General features: G+C 38.9%; 1 protein-coding gene across 3 annotated transcripts in view; it reads right to left on the reverse strand.

The window, feature by feature from the left end:
* kif6 (kinesin family member 6) overlaps positions 1-23296 on the reverse strand; it is a 99966-nt gene that overhangs the window by 35809 nt on the left and 40861 nt on the right. For all 3 annotated transcript variants that reach the window (XR_006926732.1, XR_006926733.1, XM_046856304.1), the window contains exons 11-13: positions 19582-19687; positions 16315-16465; positions 13709-13903 (exon numbers count right to left, since the gene is read on the reverse strand). Coding sequence is in view for 1 of the 3 variants with exons in the window: in XM_046856304.1 (XP_046712260.1) it covers positions 13709-13903; positions 16315-16465; positions 19582-19687 (452 nt within the window). In the remaining 2 variants the exon portion in view is untranslated. The remainder of the gene's footprint in view (positions 1-13708; positions 13904-16314; positions 16466-19581; positions 19688-23296) is intronic.

Here is a 23296-nt window from a genome sequence, read left to right on the forward strand (position 1 = left end):
CCTTTTTTTTATAATTTTTGATATTCAGTGGTAAATGTCTCCACTAGCTTGGTTTCGTTTGGGTAAAAAACCTAGGACTAGTGCGCAAAAGTAGGTTTTGGACATAACACAATTTTGCAGAAAAATCAGACTTCATAGAGCGAATCTGTTAATAGGCATTTTGAGTCAAAAACTTTTGAGTCAATAAGATACGGTGTATGAGTTACGGCCAAAAATGTTTGAATTATTAACTGGGTTGACACTTTGTCAACCTCTACTCAAAATCAGCACTTCCATCTGGCCAAGTTTTAAGTCTCTAGGCCTTACGATTTAGTCTGTACAATCAGTTTTGGAGCAGATTAATAATAATAATAATAATAATATTAATAATAATAATAATAATAATAATAATAATAATAATAATAACCCCTAAAATTAAATTGTGCTTAAACCCCCAATTACCCTCAGCAAAAAGATGTGAAATAGGATTCGACAAATGACATCCAATCAAGACAAATGAGAGACATGACATAGTGACGTGCAGTGGCTGCTCAGAGACGTAGTCCTGTGCTTCTTGTCATAATCCAGACAGAAAGTATTTCCAAGACTAATCCCAAATCTATATTAAGTGTTTATTTTATTTCTATATTTTTGTTCTTTTTTTCATTTTCTTTTTCATATTTTCCATGTGTATTTTTTTGTCTCCAGTGCAACAGAGGTAACGCTATTGGAGCTTTTCCAACATAAGAAAGTCTTCAGATTTTATGACATTGTGTTTGTTTGTTTTTTTTGTTTTTTCATGCGACAGAACCATAAAGAATTGAAAAAGTATTAATAACTATTATAGCAGGTAATTAATAACCTTTTTCATGAACATTTCTACAACATTACTACAACATTCATACAACTATGAACTGAACAAGAATGTATAGTATAGATTGGATTATTAATTAATTAATTAATAAAAATCGTTGATACTACCAGATGTTACCTTTATCAAAAACACACAAACCAACAGATAAGTATAAAATAAATAAATAAATAAATGCAAATAAATAAGTTTTATATAAAATCAGGGGGGAAAAAAACGAAGGCTCTTCTTAGAATCACACCACATTAAGCTGGGGTCCTGAAGATATGCCATGCATTAAAAACAGCTGAAGAGTGCATAGAAGAATCATTTTACAAACTCCAATGAGTCAATGTCTAACTCAGTGTGGAAAACTCAGTCCATTATCTAGGCATCCAGTGAAGTCTGATGAAAAGTGCAGAAGAAACCAATAACCCAAAGCCTCAAAAAGCTTAATAGCATATAATGCTTTCAATAATTACACTGCCATTAATATGACAGTAAGCATTCATCAATCCTTCACTGTGTTCAGTAATAAATCTACAGACTTTCAGCAGTTCACAATCTGAGATCATTAACATGAGACATCTTTGCCTCTTTGTCTCTTTTTTTTTGGAATTGCGTGACCTGGCTGTATTTGAAACCAATGTTTAAAATGCCGACATACACCAGAAGGTTAACGTTTTTAACACAATTAGCCGCAGTACCCGAATGTACGTCATATGCGATGGTAATACACTCTTTTATCCATGTGATTAATGGACAAGGCAAGACTAATGCAAACCTTACATCTCGTATCCACAGAGTAAACTATGGTGAATGAAGGTCTCAAACAGCACATGGCACTACACTTGATATTGTCTTTTACTAACCATTACTAAGTAGTAAAAAGTACTAAGTACTAAGTCTTTTAATCATTTAAAAGCTTACATTTTATTCGTTTATAGCTGTATCCATAACTAATTCCTGGCACTATTTTACATTCTAAAAGCTGCCTCTTATGATAAAGAAACTACAAAAAATTTCACACTAAACACATTCCTGTGTCAGAAAACATACCTTTCTTATATTGTGGCATAGTTCTGACACTGGAGATTCCTCACAGAAATGATAAATAAAGGCATCTTCAAAAAGAAATCACAATATCAAGAATATATGTTTTAGCAATACAAGTTCCTTTGTAAATTATATCTAGACCTTGTGACCAATCAGATTTGTAAATTCTAGAGTGCTATGTTATATTAAAATATTGATATTGACTTTTAACTGATTTGTCTGCATACTCAATTCTGACTGCCTGTAGAGTTTACATTCAAACCAATTTTGATAACGTAGTGCCTTGAAAACAACTGTGACCATAGTAACATTCAGTTTTAATTGCATACAGCCTCAATATTTTTATCTGTCCATCTCTCCTTTTCTATCTCTCTCTCTAACAGTGGTGGACAAGTACACAAAGCATGTACTTGAGTAGAAGTAGAGATACAATAGATGAAATATTACTCCAGTAAAAGTAAAAGTGCTCCTTTTAAACTTTCACTTGAGTAAAAGTACAAAAGTATTTGCCTTCAATTGTACTTGAGTATCCAAGACTATGATTTATTATGGCGATAATGTTCCTATTATCATTTTTATCACAAGACTCTTTACTTAATCAACTAAGTTAATCGGAAAAGACTGTAATGTTACTCTCAGAACAACAATCTATTAAAGGAATGATATTAAAAAGTTAAACACTGATTGTTTCTTTCATCATTTATTCCTCTAAAAATGCTTTGCTTTATTTTGAACTGATGCTGAACTGTATGATCCTGCTAAGTAGATACCACCAATTCGCAAAGGCGGTTCTAGCTTGAATGATGCCCTGGGTGAACACGCCATGACCCATGTCTTCTCTATTGACTAGTTTCAGCTTTGAAAAGCTCCACTTTGCTTCAGTTACCGTCACTGGATGAGTAATTCTCTGGATGAGACATATTCTCAGAGCAGTTCACAAATTTGAATACATTTCTGAGAGCTCAGTTTCATGTAAAAATAATACCCTACATGCATTTATAGCACAATTAAATACACATGCCATTGTGCACAATTTATCTAACTCTCAGAGCCAATAAGCATACAACTCCTTGGCTAATTGTTGCCATAAGATACATACAACATATATATTCTTATAATATATGTATTTTAAATGAGCCTTTTAATAGAGATTCCCCTTAATGAATTCAGTTCAGGACCTATTCAGTAAATTCACAGAAAACCTAGAAAACAGAAAAGTGCTAGTTTAACTTCATTCTGACTAGACTAGTTCGGCTGTAATTGTTTTGTTGCTACATACATTATGATAAACTACATACTATAAATTATAATGTTATGCAAGCTAAAATAAATATTGGTGCTATATGCATAAAAGCATAACAGCATATATATACAGTTTTTAGCCAATTTTATTATTTGTATTATCGTATACTATCCTAATAGTGAGATGAGTGATAGAGCTGTATACACACCTTGGTCTTTTACACATTTCTTTAGTCAGTAAGATCACTCACTACAGCATATAGTAACTATCCACCTCAGTTCAACGGGGTGTTTCCCACTTTAGTTGGTCCCAAGCAGGCTCTGGTCATAGAACAAGAAATAAACACTCTCTTGAGAAAGTGGGGCTGTGTTCCATTTTAAATCTGGGTCAGCTGGACCACTCATGAAGCTCAGGGTTAAGATGCTCACACTGAAACAAGTCATGTCTCAAATCAGGTCCAAAGACTGGTTCATCAAGATAGATCTGAGGGATGTGTACTTTCATATACCCATTCTTCCTCTACACAGGATGTTCCTGAGGTTTGCTTTTAGAGGCAATGCTTATCAATATCTTGTTCTTCTGTTCAGCCTTGCACTCTCACCTCGAACTATTACAAAGTGTGTGGATGTTGCTCTGGCTCCTCTGAGGCTCCAGGGCCTCTGCATACTGAATTATATTGACAATTGTTTGATACTAGCTTAATCGGAGCAATTGGCAAGTCGGCATCGGGATGTCGTTCACGCCCACATGAAATAGTTGGATCTAAGACTAAATGCAAAGAAAAGTATGCTTTCTCAGTACGGAGGACCACCTAACTAGGCATAGTGTGTAATTTGACCACTGACCAATGGAGGCGCATTTGTCTCGGGTCGAGTCAATCCTCACGACCATCAGGAGAGTGATGAAAGGCCATTCACGCACTGTGAAGCAGTTTCAAAGACTGCTGGGTCCAACGTGATACCGCTTGGCTTCCTGCACATGAAACCCCTGCAGTGGTGGCTCAGGACCAAAGGGTTTTCCTGGAGGGGCATCCAACTCCACATGAACAAGGTCACGTGGTGAGCCTTATGGGCCTTAGACATGTGGAAGAAACCTTTGTTCCTGTCACAGGGCCCCGTGTTGGGAGCTTATTGTCGTCACGTAATGTTAATGACAGATGCCTCCCTCATGGGCTGGGGGGCGGTCTCTTACATCAACCATTAGGGGGTCTGCGCTCTCGCCTCCTTTACAAGCTGGCATGACAGATCCTCCTGTGGGCCCAAGAGAAGCTGCTCTCACTGAGGGCAGAATACATCCCAGGGCACCTAAACCAGGGAGCATATGCCCTTGGCAACGGCCAAAGCCTGGGGAATAGAGGCTACACCCAGAAGTGGTGGACAAATATGGAGGAAGTTTTACAGAGCACAAGTAGACCTGTTTGTGACTAAAGAGACATCACACTGTCCCCTCTGGTTTTCCCTTACTCACCCAGTTCCTCTTAGACTGGATGCGATGGTACACCTGTATGCCTCCCCCATTATGCTGCTCCCGGAAGTTCTGGAAAGAGTTCGCCAGGACAGAGTACGTCTTCTTCTAGTAGCCCCTTGGTCAGCCATGGTTTGCAGGGCCTGGTAGCCCTTCTCAAACACCCACTCAGGCATGATCTTCTCCCTCAGGCAGGAAGCACTCTATTTCACCCCTGCCCGGAGTTGTGGAGGCTGTGTCTGTGGCCTCTGAGGGGGCACACCTTTAAGCATCTGATGTCTCAGCCAAGGTTGTAGAGACCATTTTCTAGTCCAGAGCTCCCTCCACGAGAAGGTCGTATATAACGCGTAATGGTGCCTGTTCACTATATGGTGTCCAAACCATCAGTTAGATCCAGTTAACTGCCCGTTTGTTCAAGAACAGTTTGTCAAAGGGTTGTATCCCTCTACTCAACAGGTTTACATGTCTGCTATTGCGGAACCCGTTAGTGAGACATTTCCTCCATGGTACGACCTAGAGTGCCTTTGTGGGATCTGCCTTTGGGGTTTCTCGCAGTCAAGACTGCTTTTCTTCTGGCCATCTCCACTCTGAAGAGAGTTGGGGACCTTCAGGCCCCTTTCCGTGGCCCCCTCTCTTCTAGAGTTTACCCCAGGTATGGCCAGTGCCTTTCTCTACTCCAGGCTGGGGAATGTTTAAAAGGTGGCCTCTGTTGCCCCACGGCCAGTTGTGCTCCAGACATTCTATCCTCCTCCCTTTCGGGACCATGACCAGAAGAAGCTTAATCACTGGACACTGGTCACAGTTGGACCAGCTGTTGGACCTTTGCCTGCTTCGGTCCATATAAGAGGGGTCTTCCTGAGGAGAAGCAGAACCTCAACAGGTGAATTGTGGTTGCTATCTCCTCTTCTTATGTCATCTGGTCTCCCCATTTGTTTCGGGGTCAGAGCTTACTTGACCTCAAGTGTGTCTAAGGCTTTTTCCTCTGTGGTTTCTCCCCAGGACATTTGCAACGCTGTAGACTGGTCCACCACTCTAACCTTTGTCAGGTCTTACAGCCTTAACCTTAGTGCCACTCCTGGCCCCTCAGTCCTTCAACCTAGCTGTGCCCATCCACACTAGGCAGGGATTTGTCAGTCTGGAAGTGTACGCTAATTCCCAAAGCGTTGTTGACGCAGCTCGAGTTCCAGAAGGGGAACATCTCTAAGTTATGGATGAAACCCTGGTTTCATCCATAACTTAGACTCTGCATCAACGAGACTCTGCATCTCGGTGCCACACTTCCTGCATCTCTGCAAGCACTTCCTTCCCTATCCAAAGCTAGCACGGTCTCCACCGCATATGCTTTTGTAGCTTCCTGGTCGCTACGTCACCCCACACTCCCAAAGCATTGTTAATGTGGCATCTCGTTCCCTTGAGAAACCAAGGTAACATAAGTAACCTAGATACGTTCTTTGCCTTCACATTAAATAAAATCGTATACAATTCAATGTGTGTCCTTAAGCAAAGCCCTTAACACTCAACTGCTCGGTTGCTTGAAATGCAGTATTTCTGTGACACTGCAGTCTGTGACTTGACAAATGATTATCTTTCTTATCATTTATATATATATATAGTATGTATATATATATATATATATATATATATATATATATATATATATATATATATATATATATATATATATATATATATATATATATATATATATATATATATATATATATATATATATAGAGAGAGAGAGAGAGAGAGAGAGAGATAGATAGATATAGATATATCTATATATCTATATCTATATCTATATCTATATATATATATATATATATATATATATATATATATATATATATATATATATATATGATACATATGCTAATTACCATTTACGTAAATCAGGTGCCCAAACAAATTTGACATGGTGCTCAAAAGTGCAATGGTCCATAAGAAACGTAGTCAATGTCCATAATACTCACATGAACTAACCTATTGCAACAAGCACATTAATATAAACCAGTGATTTGAGTTACAGCCAGAACTACTGTCAGACATATTATAGATGTTTATTCACCTTCTGTCCAATCAGACTTGAAAATTAAACACCACTGTGGTATAAACTGTTTTATTACTTCCAACAGACACAAGAGCCTATAGGTATATTTTACAACAAACATGCTAGTAGATTGGAAGTATGAATCAGGTTCTTGTAAACAGAGATAATTATTTGCAGTTAAGCAATCACTCAATCCCAGTAGACAGCATGCTGAAACACTCCACATTGCCTGCTTCGTGGTATGCTTTGTCTTATTAAGAAAACATTTAACCTCCAGTGGATGCCAAACAGAAACATGTCAAACTGGCCTAAATGTTGGACATCTAGCACTGTTTACTCATTCATGCTTCTTTTGCCTTCGGCATGGAAATCCAATTGCAATGTGAATTCCTCCCCCCCCCCACTAAACCCCTACCTCTGTCACACAATTTCAATTACACAATGTGAAATAGGAGCAGAAACATGCCCTTGTGTGCTCAACTGTCAGGCTTTTTTACAAGATTACAAAAAAACAACATATTTTAGGAAAATCCCGATTGAAACCAGCAGAACATCTCCTGAAGATGATATTATGATAATGAACCATAACAAAATTCCACAAGTGTCCCGCTCAGAAAGCAACCTCTAAAAAAAAAAACAGAGCATTCCTAAAATATTTCTCTACAAGCAACATGACATCATACCGTAAATGCTCTCTAGGGGGTAGGGGGAGGGTTATGGCCATATTTTTGCCTCGATTGTCAGGTTAGAATTTCTCTGCACTTGATCTGCGTAAACTGAGATGACAATCAGAGAGCCGTGTTTAATAGGAAACACATCCGGAGCGAGAGGAGTCCAGAGAAGTGCTGAAGACAAAGGAATGAGTTATAGATTTGACAGCTGACAGGGTGGCATGACCTACATCCTATACATCCCGCAGCACCATTACTCTTATGAAGCTGTTTTACATGCCACAAATCTCTCACTTTAGGAGATATAACTTAGCAACAACCATATTCGCAGTCTAGACAGTCGGGTCTGCTATACATATTAGCCTTACACTACACAGTTGGAGCTCTGTTCAACATAATGGAAGGTCATCATTGCTGTAACATGTACTGGATCACATCAGGGTGACAGGGTGCACCATGGGCCCGTGTGTCAGAGGACCAACCTGCATTTCTCTTCGAGCATGCACAAAAGCGCACCATTTAAAATAAATAAAGATGTTATTTCCAAAACCATGAGACAACCAAAGATGAGAACCATGAACAGAGTCAGGTGGTTACCTGAATGTAACATGTCAAGAAAGCATATAGAGTTACTGAGGCCCACAGTATTTTGACACTCCTCAGGTTTAGTGCTCATGCACAGTAAGGATTATTTTTACTGTGTATTTACAAAAAGAAGAAGGCAGTAAAAAAATGTGCACCTGTTATAAAATACAGACATACTTCTTTATGTAAAAACACAATACTGACATACGCACAAAAATCCATCAAGTCATACACTGAGGAAGGAAAAAAAATCTCGCCTTCAGTCGACTTTTCGCAGAGACAGAATGGCTTGTACATAAAGGTCAACCTCATTATGTTCTCTTACTGTTCATTCAGGAAGAGCAGAGGCCTGCAATTATCCTCCCAAAACCAATACTGCCCTCAGGGCTTACAGGAAGCATCTCCAGACCTTAAAATTGCTCACTTTTATAGTCGGTTGATAATTATTTTTTTAACCTTCTAAGGCTGCATTGACTAATGACTACAGAATCAAGGATAAAATAAGCTGGTCAGTATGTCAGGACTGTCCCAAAATACAAAATCTGTGTTTGCATCTGTGTCAGTTTTTTTGTAAATTTTACCTCATTTCTAACATGTTTATATTTCTTGATCATTGCTGTCAGTCGCTCAGATTAAAGCTTTCTTAACATTTTAATAGTTTTCACTATTAATAAAGAAAATCTGCATTGCATCCATCTTCACCTACCATTACGTGCAAAAGTGAGCCAGTCAGATGTGGCATGATTTATAGCACAGTTTTGCCTATAGCACATGGTCATATTCATTCATTTGCTTTTCTTTTTCACCTACTTGTTTCTATGCCAGGTTTTTTTATTTATTCCACTTGTCTTTCATTTTCACCATTGTCAGGGACACAGCGGATCCAGAGTTTATTCCGGGAACATTGGCACACAGTGGGAACATATCCTGAATAGAATACCAATTCATCCCCAATCGTTCAGATATTTTATGTATTTTCAGTGTAGCTAGTCTACCTACCTTGTGGCATGTTAGGTGGAATATAAGACAAGAAACCAGAGCATACCCTGCTTTGTATAGTTGCATTGCATTCTGGAACTTTGATTGTAAGGTTTACTGTCTACACTAATTCTATGCGCTATATTTGAACAATGTCACTTGAAGTGTGTGAGAAGAAAAAACTATTTTTCTTTTGACTGTTATCCTTAATGCACACATATGTGTTTTAGTCAGTGCTTTTCAATTCATGTTTACTTTTCCTTTCTTTAAATCCTTTACTAGCCATCAATAATACATGCACCATGTGCATGATTGTCTTGATAAATACCAACATTACAGTAAGTGCCAAATCATATTATTCAAGACCATTAAAAGACCATTAAAAGACTTTCATAACCTGAGGTAAAATTGCAGTAGTAGTTGAACAGAGCATGTCTCCTCACTGATAAACCCATGTCATGACTTTATATGACCATAAACAAGCTTTATGGCATGAGCAGAGGAAGTAGAAAGCATGTGGCCAACAGTATATAGGACTGGTGGTTAAGGGTGGAGGATGAAGGCCTACTCACTACATCAGTAAAGCTTAAACCTGGAACAGCAATTGGTTATCCACAACCCTCATGTAGCCATATGGCTGTTTGTGTTTGGGTTGTGCAAGTTCTTTGTGGCCATAAACCCAAAAGTGCTGCTGCTGGCTTTTATGTGACACACATAAAATATGAAGAAAAAAAAGAAAAAGAAGAAACTAAAATGCCCTAAATGTATTTGAAAAGCCCCGTGTCTACATTTTTCACGTTGCTGCATGAACTTGTCATTAACACGAGGAGGTTTTCTCTAAACTCAAAACAGTTACATTTCTCTCTCAAAACTGAGAGATTAAACTCGAATGAAATCTTTTGGGAGCAATCAAAAGCAACGCACATTCCTTCACCAGCTGTTCCTTTTCGTGATGTAGGCCTTTGATTAGATTAGATTACTTCTGGATAACATCAGGTCCATCCGTTCTGTTTTACATTGCATGCAAGAAGGACGAAATCAACACAGGAGTCCTGCAATTCAGAGCAGAACCCGTGTTGTCCTACTAAACAAACTGTGTAAGGCAAGAACCTCTATGATCACATTCAATTTTTTAAAAGAATCTTTACCAATACTTGGATGTAGAATATTAGTTGAACAGGTTTGCTTTTGACACCCGGCTTGGTATCAATTACGGCATAAACATGTAGTCTATTATCATACACAATAAAAGAATATCTGTACGGAGCATATTAGGTTTAGCGTATTTTCCGAAATGAGAGCTTAGCAGAAGCAGCTGGCAGAAAGCCAAGCATCCAATGACTCACTGCTCCTCACCAGATCCTGCAGTATGGCTGCAATTATGCCAGGTCACAAATAAGATGAACATGGGACCAGGCCAAGCACTCCTCAGTATCACTGGATCTGTGTGAGATGTTTGGGAGGAGTCTTTGCTCTCTGTCTAGATGTGGCTAATGAGCCTGAGTTTCCATCACTAAGGCTCTTATCCAAAACTGGACAGATGAATATGATTCATATTGTATATAGTGGTGTGGTTAAATCCCCTTGTAAACAGGGTTTACCAATGCAGATGAAGATGCTTCAAAATTAAATTCCAGAGCTTTCAAGGATTTTTCCAGCACTAATATTATGTTTTTGAAGCAGTACACAAAATATGTCATTCACCAAACAACGGCACCCATACTTGCAGTTTTCAGACACCAAGAATGAATTAATTCTTGAGCTAGAAATGTATCGATATTTTCAATAGCATCATACTATTATATACATTCAGATTTATCCAGGTTAAGGTCATGGTGGTACTGAGTGCAATCCCAGGAACCCTAGGTTCAGGTTTGGAATGTAAATTCACATCTACAGGCAAGTTGGAAGTCGACATTTTACTTACCAGCTTGTTTTTGGGATGTGGAGAAGCCAGAGAATCCACAGAAAACACTCACTGACAATTAGAAATTCTGAACAGGCACTAAACTCAGAGACAGATGTATTCCTAATCTGTGTACTTATAAACCAGTATCAGTATTTAGTGACGAAGACTTTATAAGTCAATCAGGATAAGGGCATCTGCAACATACTGTAAATGTAAATGGATTTTTATAAGAGATGGGTTATAATCAGTCGTTGTTACAGCTGCTGTGAAAGTGTAACAAGGAGAATACTAAATACTTTTAGTGTGCAAGAATGAAAAAAAAATAACAAGGTCATGAGCAGCGCCGGACTCGTCTGCATGAATGAGATATATTTTTCCTTAAGCCATGCTCACTTCTGCAATTCATCCATCTGTAAACCACAAGGTGAGGTCTACATGACCAGGATCGCCAACACTACACGACAGCATCATTATATCGTAATCAGAAGCAGAATTTTAACCATCTGGTGAAGCATTTTCTGGCACCGGGACGTACCATGTAAATATCCATCACTGGCATTAGAAGAGAAATGTCTCTGAAAATGTCATTTAAAGAGAGAATATCTGCCTCCAAGAACTTTTGCCAAGAAAAGTGACCCTGTAGGTTTGTAAATGTTTCAGCTTTCTAAAGACTTTACGATAATACAAATTCCTCCGTGTTTTTTTTTTACCTGACACATCTAAAGTGTTAAACAAACCCCAGAGTCTTAGTTTATTGAACAACATTCAAACGTATTTCATTCATGTTAAACAAGGCTACGCTCTCAAATCTCAACCGTTCGCTCTTCCTCTGTCGGCACAGGCTTGTTTATAGATGGCCACGCTGGCCTTGCTGCAATTTATGACCGCACAAGCTGGCGGAAACTAGAAAGAAATATGGCTGATATGTTTCGGGGGAAACCTGGTCAGTACATTCAATAATAAACCACTGTTGTCAAAAACGTTTAGACTGCAACCCGTTGCTAATTCATGAGGTGTCATATGGCTGTGTGTACAGAAGCAGAGGACTTTGTGTAAAGAAGAAGAAGAAGAAAAAATAGAAATAATTGAACTGCTGTACTGTGAAGATAACCTCAGTTTTAGCTGTGATGCATTGTGCAGCAGTTGGAATGCAGTTTAGACGAGCTAGCTTGGGTTATATGAAATGATGTGATATCATCTGAATTCCAGACCTTTAATTTTCTCAGCGCATGTAAAAGTGAGAACTGAGCGAACCCACACACACTTTTACGTACAGCTCTCAGCGTTGTCTGTTAGCCTCCATGCATCCTAGCATGATGAGTAACTGATTCTCTCCTAACTAGAACTGGACACCATCCAAACATGTGTTTGCTCGTTAATTATCTCCTCTTTCTGTGCCCTGCTTGCAATTACTGGCACTATTACTGAACTGGGCATCATTAACCAAAAATGTCCAGGAATGACTGGGTGATCCAGGGCCTGTGGTGGAGCACACAGGGGCAAGGGTTCGGTTCTAGAGTTGCTAGCTTTTCACTGAATCCCCAAAGCCCTGATCACAGTAATTATCAGAGCTGAGGTTTAGCATTATTTTAAAGGCTCTACAAAACCACACTGAATGAAGGAGTGCCAAACACATGGCAGTTGATGAAGAGGATCTATGCCTCTGGCTCGTTTTCCTGCAGTTCTAAAAAGCAGGAAAATCTTTCTGCCATTCCAATTTTATTCCCCACCCAGCTAAGGGAAAATGTCGACAGGTTCTTTAAAAGGTTTGCAAGACCAGGCAACATGATTCAGGCACCACCTCAAAGTTGATACACTTTCTTTCTTTTATCAGTTTACATTTGCTGCATTGTATCCACTACAAACCCGTATTCCCTCACCAGCCTCTATTCATTTTCTCTTCACACTAACAAGTAAACAAAATACGTGTTATTAAGTAACTGCAAAGACTTTCATCTGTCAGAAAATTTACTTCTGACTGTATGTTAAGTCACAGCAGTCCATCGATTCCAATTACCAGTAATTACTGCAGTTTTCGAACATGGATGCCACAAACTCCACTTCCAACAATCACTCCACTTTCACACAGTTTCAATGAATACAAAATGTATTAAAATGTATAGTTTAAATTACATATTTGTAACTTTTAATATACATAATGTATATTAAGTTTGTTAACAAATCCATGTTATATAATTTTATAAACTTTATATACACTTCTTAACAAATAACCGTAACTCTATCTATAACTTACTGACAACAAAAAAGTTTGGGGAAAGCTGGGTTTTCTGGGTAATTTCCTTAGCGCTCTTATTTCTCATAGCAGTTACTGTAACACAATGGCTGAAACCCTCGAATCCTTGGTTCAGTGTTCCGTCTTTGTGGTACTGTCCATCATACACAAAAATAAAACATTTGAAGACAAAGGCTCTTTTCTGACAAAGACAGCCTGCATGTATTCACTGAAAATAATCAAATGCAAACGAACACCAAAAGAATGGCATAACATTCCCAATCCTAAAACGGCATACCGAGACTTTAAATATATTTCCGGACCGTTTGCTTCCCTTCTTTAAAACTATTGTGCTCGAAAGTGAAATCCACCAAGCTGTGAACATTCTGTTCAAGTATTTATTATGATCATGGCACTTTTTTGTTGTTTATGAGTGCGAATGGGTGGCCATTGCAAGAAGATGTAGAGCATGACTGTGGCTCAGAGAAAATGGACTGTTCAAGCGTGAACAACTGAACAATACATAGCAGATCAGTCGGTTCAAGCAATGAACCTTTCTCATATAACTCACCGCAAATGTGTCATCAGGCTTTCAGATTAAACACAATGACATTTGGGGGCTTTGGGGTAATCAAATGTAGAGATAGTGATGTAACGCAGGGAAAATCTGAGTTGCGTGTGATCGCTCACCACTATGCTTGACCTTTATATTTTCGGAATGTGCAGGGTCCTCCGAAGCTTCACACTTTATTCTTCTCTCAGCATGCGTTCCAGAGGATGACAATGATGACTGGAGTGAGCTTTGGGAGCTGCTGATTTTTGCTAATTGTCCATTGGCTTCTTGAAACTTCTGCTTCTCTTTCTTCAGCATGCTCACAAGGATACCTAAAAAGTCTAGGTTAAGAATCATACTCAGAAATGGTAACAGGAAGCATATTTTGTACAGGAATTATACCCGTTATAGGCCAGTTTAGTTATATCCACAAAGATACAATGTCTTCATCTTTACATCCCTTATGTTGTCTCAGGTGCTCAGCTGGAACGAAAACTAGCAGTTGACTTTGTCAATCTCGCATGGTTATTTTTGTGAAACAGAAACAGCAGAAAATGATCCAAGTGGCAAGTGTTTTTTTTTATTTTTATACCATAGAAGGAGATATTATAGCAACCACTTGTTTTACGGCTTCCGCATTCTTTTCTTATATTATCATGTGGGACACAACAGCATCTAGTTTAAGCTCCCTAAAAATAATGCTAGTCAGCAAAAACAGGCTCGTAATTCCCGGTGTCTGTAAGACAGCTTGCTTCTCGACTTTATGATAAATGATTCAGTATTTTTAGGGCAGAAATCATTTTCATATGTCTTCTGTGGAAACTTTGCCCTGGGACAGTGAGGTCATCTAACTGCTTCTGTATGTATGTCTGTTGTTAAACATGTTGCAACAAGTTGATTTGCAATTTATCTGTATATAAAACCATGAAAGTGTATATTTAGATTATTTTTTTACCTTCTGGACAAATAATCATTTTCTTCTATAATATAATGTTGGCGATTTTCTGGAGGAGATGATTTATTCTACATCCACTTGACCAAATCCACCTGCATAATGGCCATTCCTGACATGTACAGCTATAGAGTTGGTAGATTAACAGCTCTGGTACAGTAAAGTATATCCCCAGCAGCGTCTACATCAAAAGACAAGCAAGTCTCTGAGCCCTGCCAATATGTTCAAATTACTATGACTGCATATGCTACCTAAAAAAATGCACAAAAAAAAAGGTAGAAATAGCTACAGAAGACAGGTGTTAAAGGTTTTATTTCCCCAAAAGGTACACTATATGGAGAAAAGCATCAGGACACCAGGTACGCTGGTCTTGTCTCTACTTTTATCTTGCTTGTTCAACTTGTTCCAGAAAGTGTGCATGATAATATCATACAATCACAAAGACTCGGCAGACTGTGGTTTTTTGATGGTTTTATCATTCGACTCAATGTGGCTGAAAACCGATGCAGATGTTTTCGAATACTGGCGTGTCATTTTGACAAGGCCATACTATGGCAGCAGAAGATGAACTTCGGATTACCTCTCTCCATCCAAAAGACACAAATCTGAAATGTCAGCACGATAACCTGCTGTTTACTTTGGAGATAAACTTGCACCAATAGACGATCGGGTCACCGTCTGAATTTTCCACGTACCAACGCAGACGTAATGACATGGGCCCAGGCGGTTGATGTGCTAATTTCCCCCCAAACCCCAAATATGTGAAATTTCACCCTTAAACAAGCAAAATTATAGTTAACTAGGTATAAGAACTTTCAACAGGAAGGAGATGTAATGTTGGAATTGTATGTCACCCTGATTATTTACACATAAATCATACATTATATTTCATAATCATGGTTTAAAATCATGAAACTGTTTCCTATATTCCATTCATTATTCTCTCATGAAATACAGATATCCCATGGTGCTTTTTGAGGTCTCGCAGAAGGAGCATGGTTTGGCCAGTTTACAGCAGCGAAAGAAAGCCATTTCGGGGGAAGATTTTTTAGCTTGAAATTGTTCAAAATATTTACTATCGTCACCTAGACCCTGTCAGAACCCCACTCATTTATAAAGCTCATAGCAAACCAGTAATCTGGCATTCAAGACACCCTTAGAAACAATGGCTGAATCTGCCAAATTCTTCAATTTGTCCCTCTTGGGGAAACACAAACATTCAAGGTAGCTAGAATGATCCAAATGAGCATGAGGAACTCTGAAACGGTGACCTCGTATTTTGTTAACACTCAAATGTAACTACTGTGTGATGAGTTGCTCTGTTATTCTTTGCATTTGTTATTCTGGCATGGTTTAGGTCCGCATGTTCTTCTAGACTCAAAGGTCACTGCAAATCTGTAGAAACTTCTGAGTGATCACAGTAATATCCTGATAGAAGTGGTCTGTTCCAGGATGACTCTGGCCCTGGAATCACTGAATCGTTTCAAGTGTATGAAAATGTTCCAAAGCACTAGATCTCACCTGTGAAGCAAGATCTTAAACACCAGTTTACGCTGACTAAGGGAATATCGTTTGGAAGAGTTTTGTTTATACTTCCTTCACAGTCCTAGAAACTTGCGGGCTTATACAACATTTAAAATGTGAAGCTTTTCTGGAAACTTGTGCCCTGACACTTTAACCAGAACAAGAAATGTGTGTATATTCACTTTTCTTGCAAATGATTCACATACACTAGCATTACTTGTACTCAAAACATGCTCAACAGCATTATAGAATTTGAATGAAGGATACTGATCTCATTGTCACGCTGGGTTAGCATGTCCTTCAGTTTGAGCAGCTCTCTGTTAGCTGGGCTGTCTGGCATGTCTGTGATGCTTGATGTTGTAACCGGACTAATATCACCAGCTTCATTCTGAGTGCTCCGTTTCCCCAGCAGCATCGCCTACACACAACAAATCACCTGTTAGCTTTATGTTACGTGTTATGTTTTATGATTTTTGATAAAAAGAAAAATACAGCATACGTGTGCATGAAGACGTTAAATGAAACGCAAAACGGCTACAATGCAAGCTCATCAGTAGTAAATAAGATGCCATGTGAATGTCAAATGGGGAATAGTTTATTCGAGCAAGGTTGAACACTTGAAGCTGATTGGTCATTAATTGTGCATTATTTTCATATAACAGCACGGCATGGGACAGCAGCGCCACCTGTAACAAGAACGGTTTATATTAATGCCAAATTACAGATAATAATGAATAAAAAGATATGGATTAAGAAACTACATTTTTATTTAACAAAGAAAACATTAGTTATTGTAGAGAAATGTAATTTATATAACATTTATGGCAGAAATCTTAATTGTAAGGGCTCTGGAAGACAAAGATTCCCAGATTAGGGATGTCTTCAGGGCAGAGGAGTTTATCTGGTTGCCCAGGAAAATTATATAGAGAAAGAGAGAGAGAGACCTGGTAAATGTCTGTTTAGTGCAGTTATATTGTAGCACTCTGTGAGTAAATGTATAGCACAGATATATGCGATGTATGTATAGCACAGAACTCTGACAGACAGTCTGCATCATTTAATCCAGACATCATTATGCATGCACTGTCAATTATTAATAAATTCAGCATTATTATTGTTGGCAGACTGCAGTAAGCCAGATAACCTCCAGAAGATGTTATATAAAAACAATGTGCTTCAGGTGGGTGGTATAATTTTGTATAAAAGCACAGTCTGACATGTAATAGTCATGTTTTATTCTACATGCAATACTTACACCGATTAGGCATAACTTTATGGCCACAATCAGGAATAACATTTTGACCACCTGCCTAATATTATGACCCATCGAGCATAATAGCATTAACTTCTTTAACAGTTTGAGCTGCAGGAGCTCGCCTGTTGGATCGAATCACACGAGTCAGCCTTCGCTCCTCACGTGCATCAATGTGCCTTGGCCGCCTATGACCCTGTTGCGGATTCATCACCGTTCCCTTCCTTGGACCACTTTTAATAGATACTGACCACCGCATACTGGAAACATCCCACAAGAGCTGCAGTTTTGGAGATGCTCTGATGCTCATCTAGCAATCACAATTTGGCCTTTTTTTCAAACTCGCTTACATCCTTATGCTTGCCTATTTTTCCTGCTTAAAGAACAAAATGTTCACTTGCTGCCTAATATATCTTACCCACTAACAGGTGGCAAAAGCTAGTCAACAGTTTCTTGTTTGGAACCGTTCAGTAAACTATAAACATTCAACCATATAAAAAAGAAATTAATCCGGTCCACCTTTGATTATAGATTATACTCCATTATTATATTACATTCTATAAAGTAAGCTGTATAGGATGCAATATAAGCAAATACCATTCTGAATACCACATAACCACATACCACATACTTAGGGGGACCTAAGAAAATGCAAAAGCTCAAAAGCTAGTAACAAGTAAACATTACCATGCATAAACAAACAGTCATGAAACAGCACATGAAACAAATATTAAAAAGTAACATTTATGAAAAAAAATATATGTTTTGCTTAGAAAAGTAGGTTTTTTTACCCTTTTGCAAAATATTTAAACACAAAGTGGCAGTCTGGGGCAGTATAAAATCATACTCTAAATAATATTTCACTACTAATATATTTAACTAGCTCCTTAAAAAAAGCCTAAAAAGCTAAAAAAGGGGAAATATTATGCTTAGAGTATGTTAATAAATTGTCGTTAAGTAAAGCAATTCATTTCATTTATACATCTCATTATTTAATTGCACTAGAAAATAACTTACAGCACTCACTGCAAGTCTGGACAAAAAAATGCAGTGCACAGAGGGAATTCCTAATCATGGCTAGCGGATGTGCCAAATCCCTCATGTCTTTAAACATGTGTAACAAGGGCTAATCATAAAAAAATAAATAAATAAATAAAAAGAGAGCAATAAAAGCTTTTGTATAATAACTAGCCTTGGCTGTGACAGGGGATATATAAACACCAATAATTTCAACTTAGATGATCCATTTTTAGTGTTAATTAAAAAAGGAACCTGCTCAGCTTTACTCATGGTCTGTAGTGAAAGCAGACATGTTTAATTTAAACTCTGTAAGGGACAATGTGGTCAGGGAAATGCAGACTAGAGCCAACCAGAGTGTTAATTATAGTCTCAGAGGGTGTGCAAACATGCAGCTCAACCTGCCAGCCAATGAACACTGAATAGTGTTCGTAAGAGTGCATTATGTGAACAGTCTTTCACAGGAGAAATGTTCCTGTTTTTGGCTCTGAGAGGAAAAGTAGCAGGTAGCAAATCATATTGCTGAGAAGGTGCAGCCGTGGGGTGAATTGAAACTTGAAGACAGAACAGAACAGAACATAAAAAACAGACTACCATCAGACGAGAAACTCTGAATCAGATCTCAATGTAGATGTTTTAAAGAACTGCAGGCATCTGAACTACAGGCATCCTGACCTCAAGAATGTTATTCAAATTCTTCACTATTGTGAAACCTGAGGGGATAATCTGCTGAACATTACTGCAATTCTGGATTTTTAGCTTACTCAGAATTCTGCTTTGAGTTTAGATGTTTCAAATACTTAACTCCTCCCTTCTAATTGGTCAAGTAAACAATACACACGTGCTAGAATGTGAAGTCCGGTTTTCTGCCTTAAACTGGACATTTAGTGGTTTTTACAACGGAAAAGGAATCCAGTGCAGCTGTAAGGGCTTATTTTGTCATAGAGAAATGGTTAATGGTCTGGGGATGGCCTGAGGATGAAGTTATTTACTACATATGTACTGTATTTTCAGACTGTGTACTATTTCTAGTAGTGACTGTACTATTAAGAACAATCACCAGAACATGGCAACGCTGGAAATTCAGTCTAATGAAAAAATGTGTCTTCATGTTTTCAACTTCTGCTGAGGGCATTAGCATTCCTCATTAAACGAACACCACTTTTAATATTTTTGGAAAATACGACATTCACATTCAGCTACAAAAGTGAAAGATAGACTAATAACCAAACAGAAAAATATGAAAAAATGGAACGAAGGCATACCTTTAAGAAAGAAAAGCTGTGTCGGATTTTTCTCATATCTGCTCCGAGATCCAAAGTGGCTTCAGGGTCAGAGTCATCAAGAAACACCTTGAGTTGGTCTTCAGTCCTATAGCATAGAAATGTCCATAAAAAGTTACTACTAACAAAATTATTAAAATCTTTTCTAAATGTGGTCAGATATTTATATCCTAGATGGGACATTTGGTCCACACCAACATATAAAAACAAGTTACTCAAAGACAAACACATGTCTACTCTATGCACTCAGTACAAACACTTGTGGTTTTGGTGTTTGATTTATCACTATGTCGATCGAGTATCAGCCCAAACCCCTGTCACGAAAAGGGCTATAAAACAAATACACAAAACAAAAGACTGCACGCTCCTTCTTCCTACCCTTTTAACACATAAGTTTAATCAGGCGGCACAAATGTTTAGCTCTGTGCTACAAAATGTTTCATTTCAGCTTTGTGTAAAAGCAAAACTATTTACTCTAGCATGATCATGGCTTTCCACTGAGATGACCTGTTGATAAACTACTGTGAATGAAGGACCCTCCACACAATAGGGTTCTGTGGCCTGGACAGAGCCACTGAAATTAAAGATGGCTGTGAGGCCAGACTGCTCCATACACAGACACGAACGAGCTCTCTCCAGATTTCCACTTCAGCATGTCTCATGTCAATAGGAACGAAGTTTACACAAATGAAAACTTTAAACAAAAGCCCGTGCTTGGATTTCAAACTCCTGGAAGTCATCAAGTTCGTTCTGCTGGAATCCGAATCCAATCCATCTTCACACAGGGTGTTGGAGAGAATAGTGGCTGACTTCTGTGCCTATAGACGTGTCCATTTCAAAGTATTCTAAATATTCAGAATAGTGTACAGCACGACTGTGAAACATTTAAGAAAGCCCTTATTTTCTGGACCACCATTTTTTCTGCTTCAGCAATCCTGTATGCTTGGACACTTGACAGCACCACCTCATAAAGAAAATATCCATCATGACCATCATCAAATTGATCTGCTCCTGGCAGACTCAAGTATGGTCAGGAGGATAAGTTAATGTGTAGTGTGATGGGGGAAATCAGGCTATCATCAGGAAACCTTAAAATCAATGTACAGTCACAGGTAAAGACATCAGAGCGCTAAAAAGAGGTGAGGCAAGCATTTCTGAAGCCCACATGTTCCCTAACTCATGCCAGCACTTCTACCAGTCCAAGGAGTGGGAAGAATGTAATGGGGAATCAAGACGTTTGAGGGCGGGTTCCTGGCCAACCTAAGCACGCAACATAGGCTGTTTTTTCACAGTTAATTCTAGACACTGTATGTGTAGAAATCTAATCCTACTTTTTAAATGCTGACACAAAACTGCAGTGGCAAAACAAGCTATGAAATTATGACATAACAAGCTAAAAGTTTTACCTAAAGCAATAGTGGGTCAGTTCATCATTCATATTTTTTTCCCCCAAAATTTACTACACCCCAGTCCGCCTCACCTCACCTACATTAGTACATGACTTACTAACTACTATCTACTACTAACAACCTTGTGTCTTTATGAGCACAAATCTCCACAAGCGCACTCCAAAATCTAGTGGAACATCTTCCAAGAGTGGAGAAGTGGGGAATTATAAGAGCAAATTGGGACTAAATGTGGAATGCAATCCTCAAAAAGCACATACCAAACTCATAACCAGGTGTCTGCAAACATTCAGCAATATAGTCTATTTGGATCTATGCTAGGCCTACCAGAGCAAAATGTTCTAAAGATCTGTTTGACAGATTAGCACAATCCTGTGGAAAATATCCGCCTTTAATTGTTCACTTTAAATATTTCTTCTGAATTAAAGACCCTTTTTTAATAATTTTATTCCCATCTTTGAAGTCCTGGACATTTCCTTTTGTACTTATCACTTGGTGGATTTTCATTCATATGTCCCATTAGCATAATAAGAGGATATATTTGACAACATTATTACCTTAAGCTTACTTTAAATAGAAGAAATACTAATCTGTAAACTTTGACTTGGTTAGGTAGAGAGTATAAAATCTTAATAGAAGAAATCTTAATAATGTTGTTTTATGGTTTATGGTTTTATGGTCATTTCACAGCACACCAGCATGAATCTGACACGTGAAAAATCATAATAAAAAAGCAATTTGGACATTTGTTCTACACCAAATTCAACAGCTGATGCCTAAAACAGACCATAATTTTTTTTCTAATCTTCAACTGTCCAGTTTAAAAGAGTTTGAAAACATGATAATCAGGTTTTTGATCGTAGCTGGCAGGAGTTGAACCTGATGTGGTCTTCTACTTCTATAGCATTCACCTCACACACACACATATATATATATATATATATATATATATATATATATATATATATATATATATATATATATATATATATATATATAAATACACACAAAAACATTTATACATTGTCCTAAATGTGTCCATGTGCTAGTATAGGGTGACATAAAGTGGTAGTCCAGAGTGGTAGTCCAGAGTTGAAGTGACAGAGGGGAAAAGTGAGATGGAGAGAGAAGTCCAGGTACTAGTTGCTGGGTGTCTCCTGGTTTAGACACGAATGGCCTGTGGGAAGAAGTGGGAAGAGCTCAGGGAGCTAGGTGCAGATGGTACACCTGTGATGTGAACACCTTGGTATCAGAAACCGTCCAATCTCTCCACTGGGGTCGAATTGATCTTTAGCGGTTAGTATGACCACTCCTGCTATGTGCTTAGATCCACTATCAACTCCTTAGACTTGCTGACGTTCAGGAGAAGATTGTTCTTCTGGCACCATCTCCAGGTTTTTAATCTGTCCTATCATTGTTGGAGATCCGGCCCACCACAACACTGTCGTCAGCAAACTTGGTGGTGTTGGAAGTGGCCACTCAGTCATGTCAGTACAGTGAGAATAGCAGAAGGCTCAGAACACAACCTTAAGAAGCTCCAGTGCTGAGGGTGAGAGTGAATGAGGTGTGTTGCCCACCCGTACGGCTTGTGGCCTAACTGTCTGGAAGTTTGAGATCCATTGGAACAGGTCCCAGGACCTTCAACTTAGAGGTGAGCGTATAGGGAATTATGTTCCCTCTACCCTAAGATAAGTTGTGGCCTCAGCAGGACTCTGGAGTTGAGCGGTATCCTCGGAGGGGACCAGCAGCAGAGCTATGCCCTCAGGGGGATCAGCGGCAGAGCAATGATTGGAGCAGAGCAAAGATCAGGGGTGGAGCAATGCCCTCTGGGGAAGCCACAATGTCAGCAAGGCCCCGGGGGCCAGGGAAACAGTGCCCTTGTCGGTGATCAGTGGCAGAGCGATGCCCTCGGCAAAGACCAGTGGGGGAATGACTCCCTCGACGGGGATAAGTGGTGGAGCAAAGCTTTTTGAAGAAGGTCTGACGTTGAGTGATGCCCTCAGCTGAACTTTGGAGTGGAGCGACGCCCTCAGCGGGGCTCAGCAACAGAGACACACCCTCAGCATGACAAGCAAGCTGGGAGTCATTCTCTGTAATGCAGCAGGACCAGGAGGTGTACACGACGGGGCTGACGGTCTGGGGAGTTTGCTTGGCAGAGTAGACCGCCTTTGGGGGTTTGGGGGGCTGGGTTTTCTGTGGGGTTTCAAGCATGAGCCAAACCCCAGCAGGGAACTGGAGCAGGGTAATGACCCCAGCGGGGATCAGGGACCGGACGGACAGCTAACCCAGTA

The sequence above is a fragment of the Silurus meridionalis genome, chromosome 8 (genome assembly GCF_014805685.1).
Source record: "Silurus meridionalis isolate SWU-2019-XX chromosome 8, ASM1480568v1, whole genome shotgun sequence".
Classification (NCBI taxonomy): Eukaryota; Metazoa; Chordata; class Actinopteri; order Siluriformes; family Siluridae; genus Silurus; species Silurus meridionalis.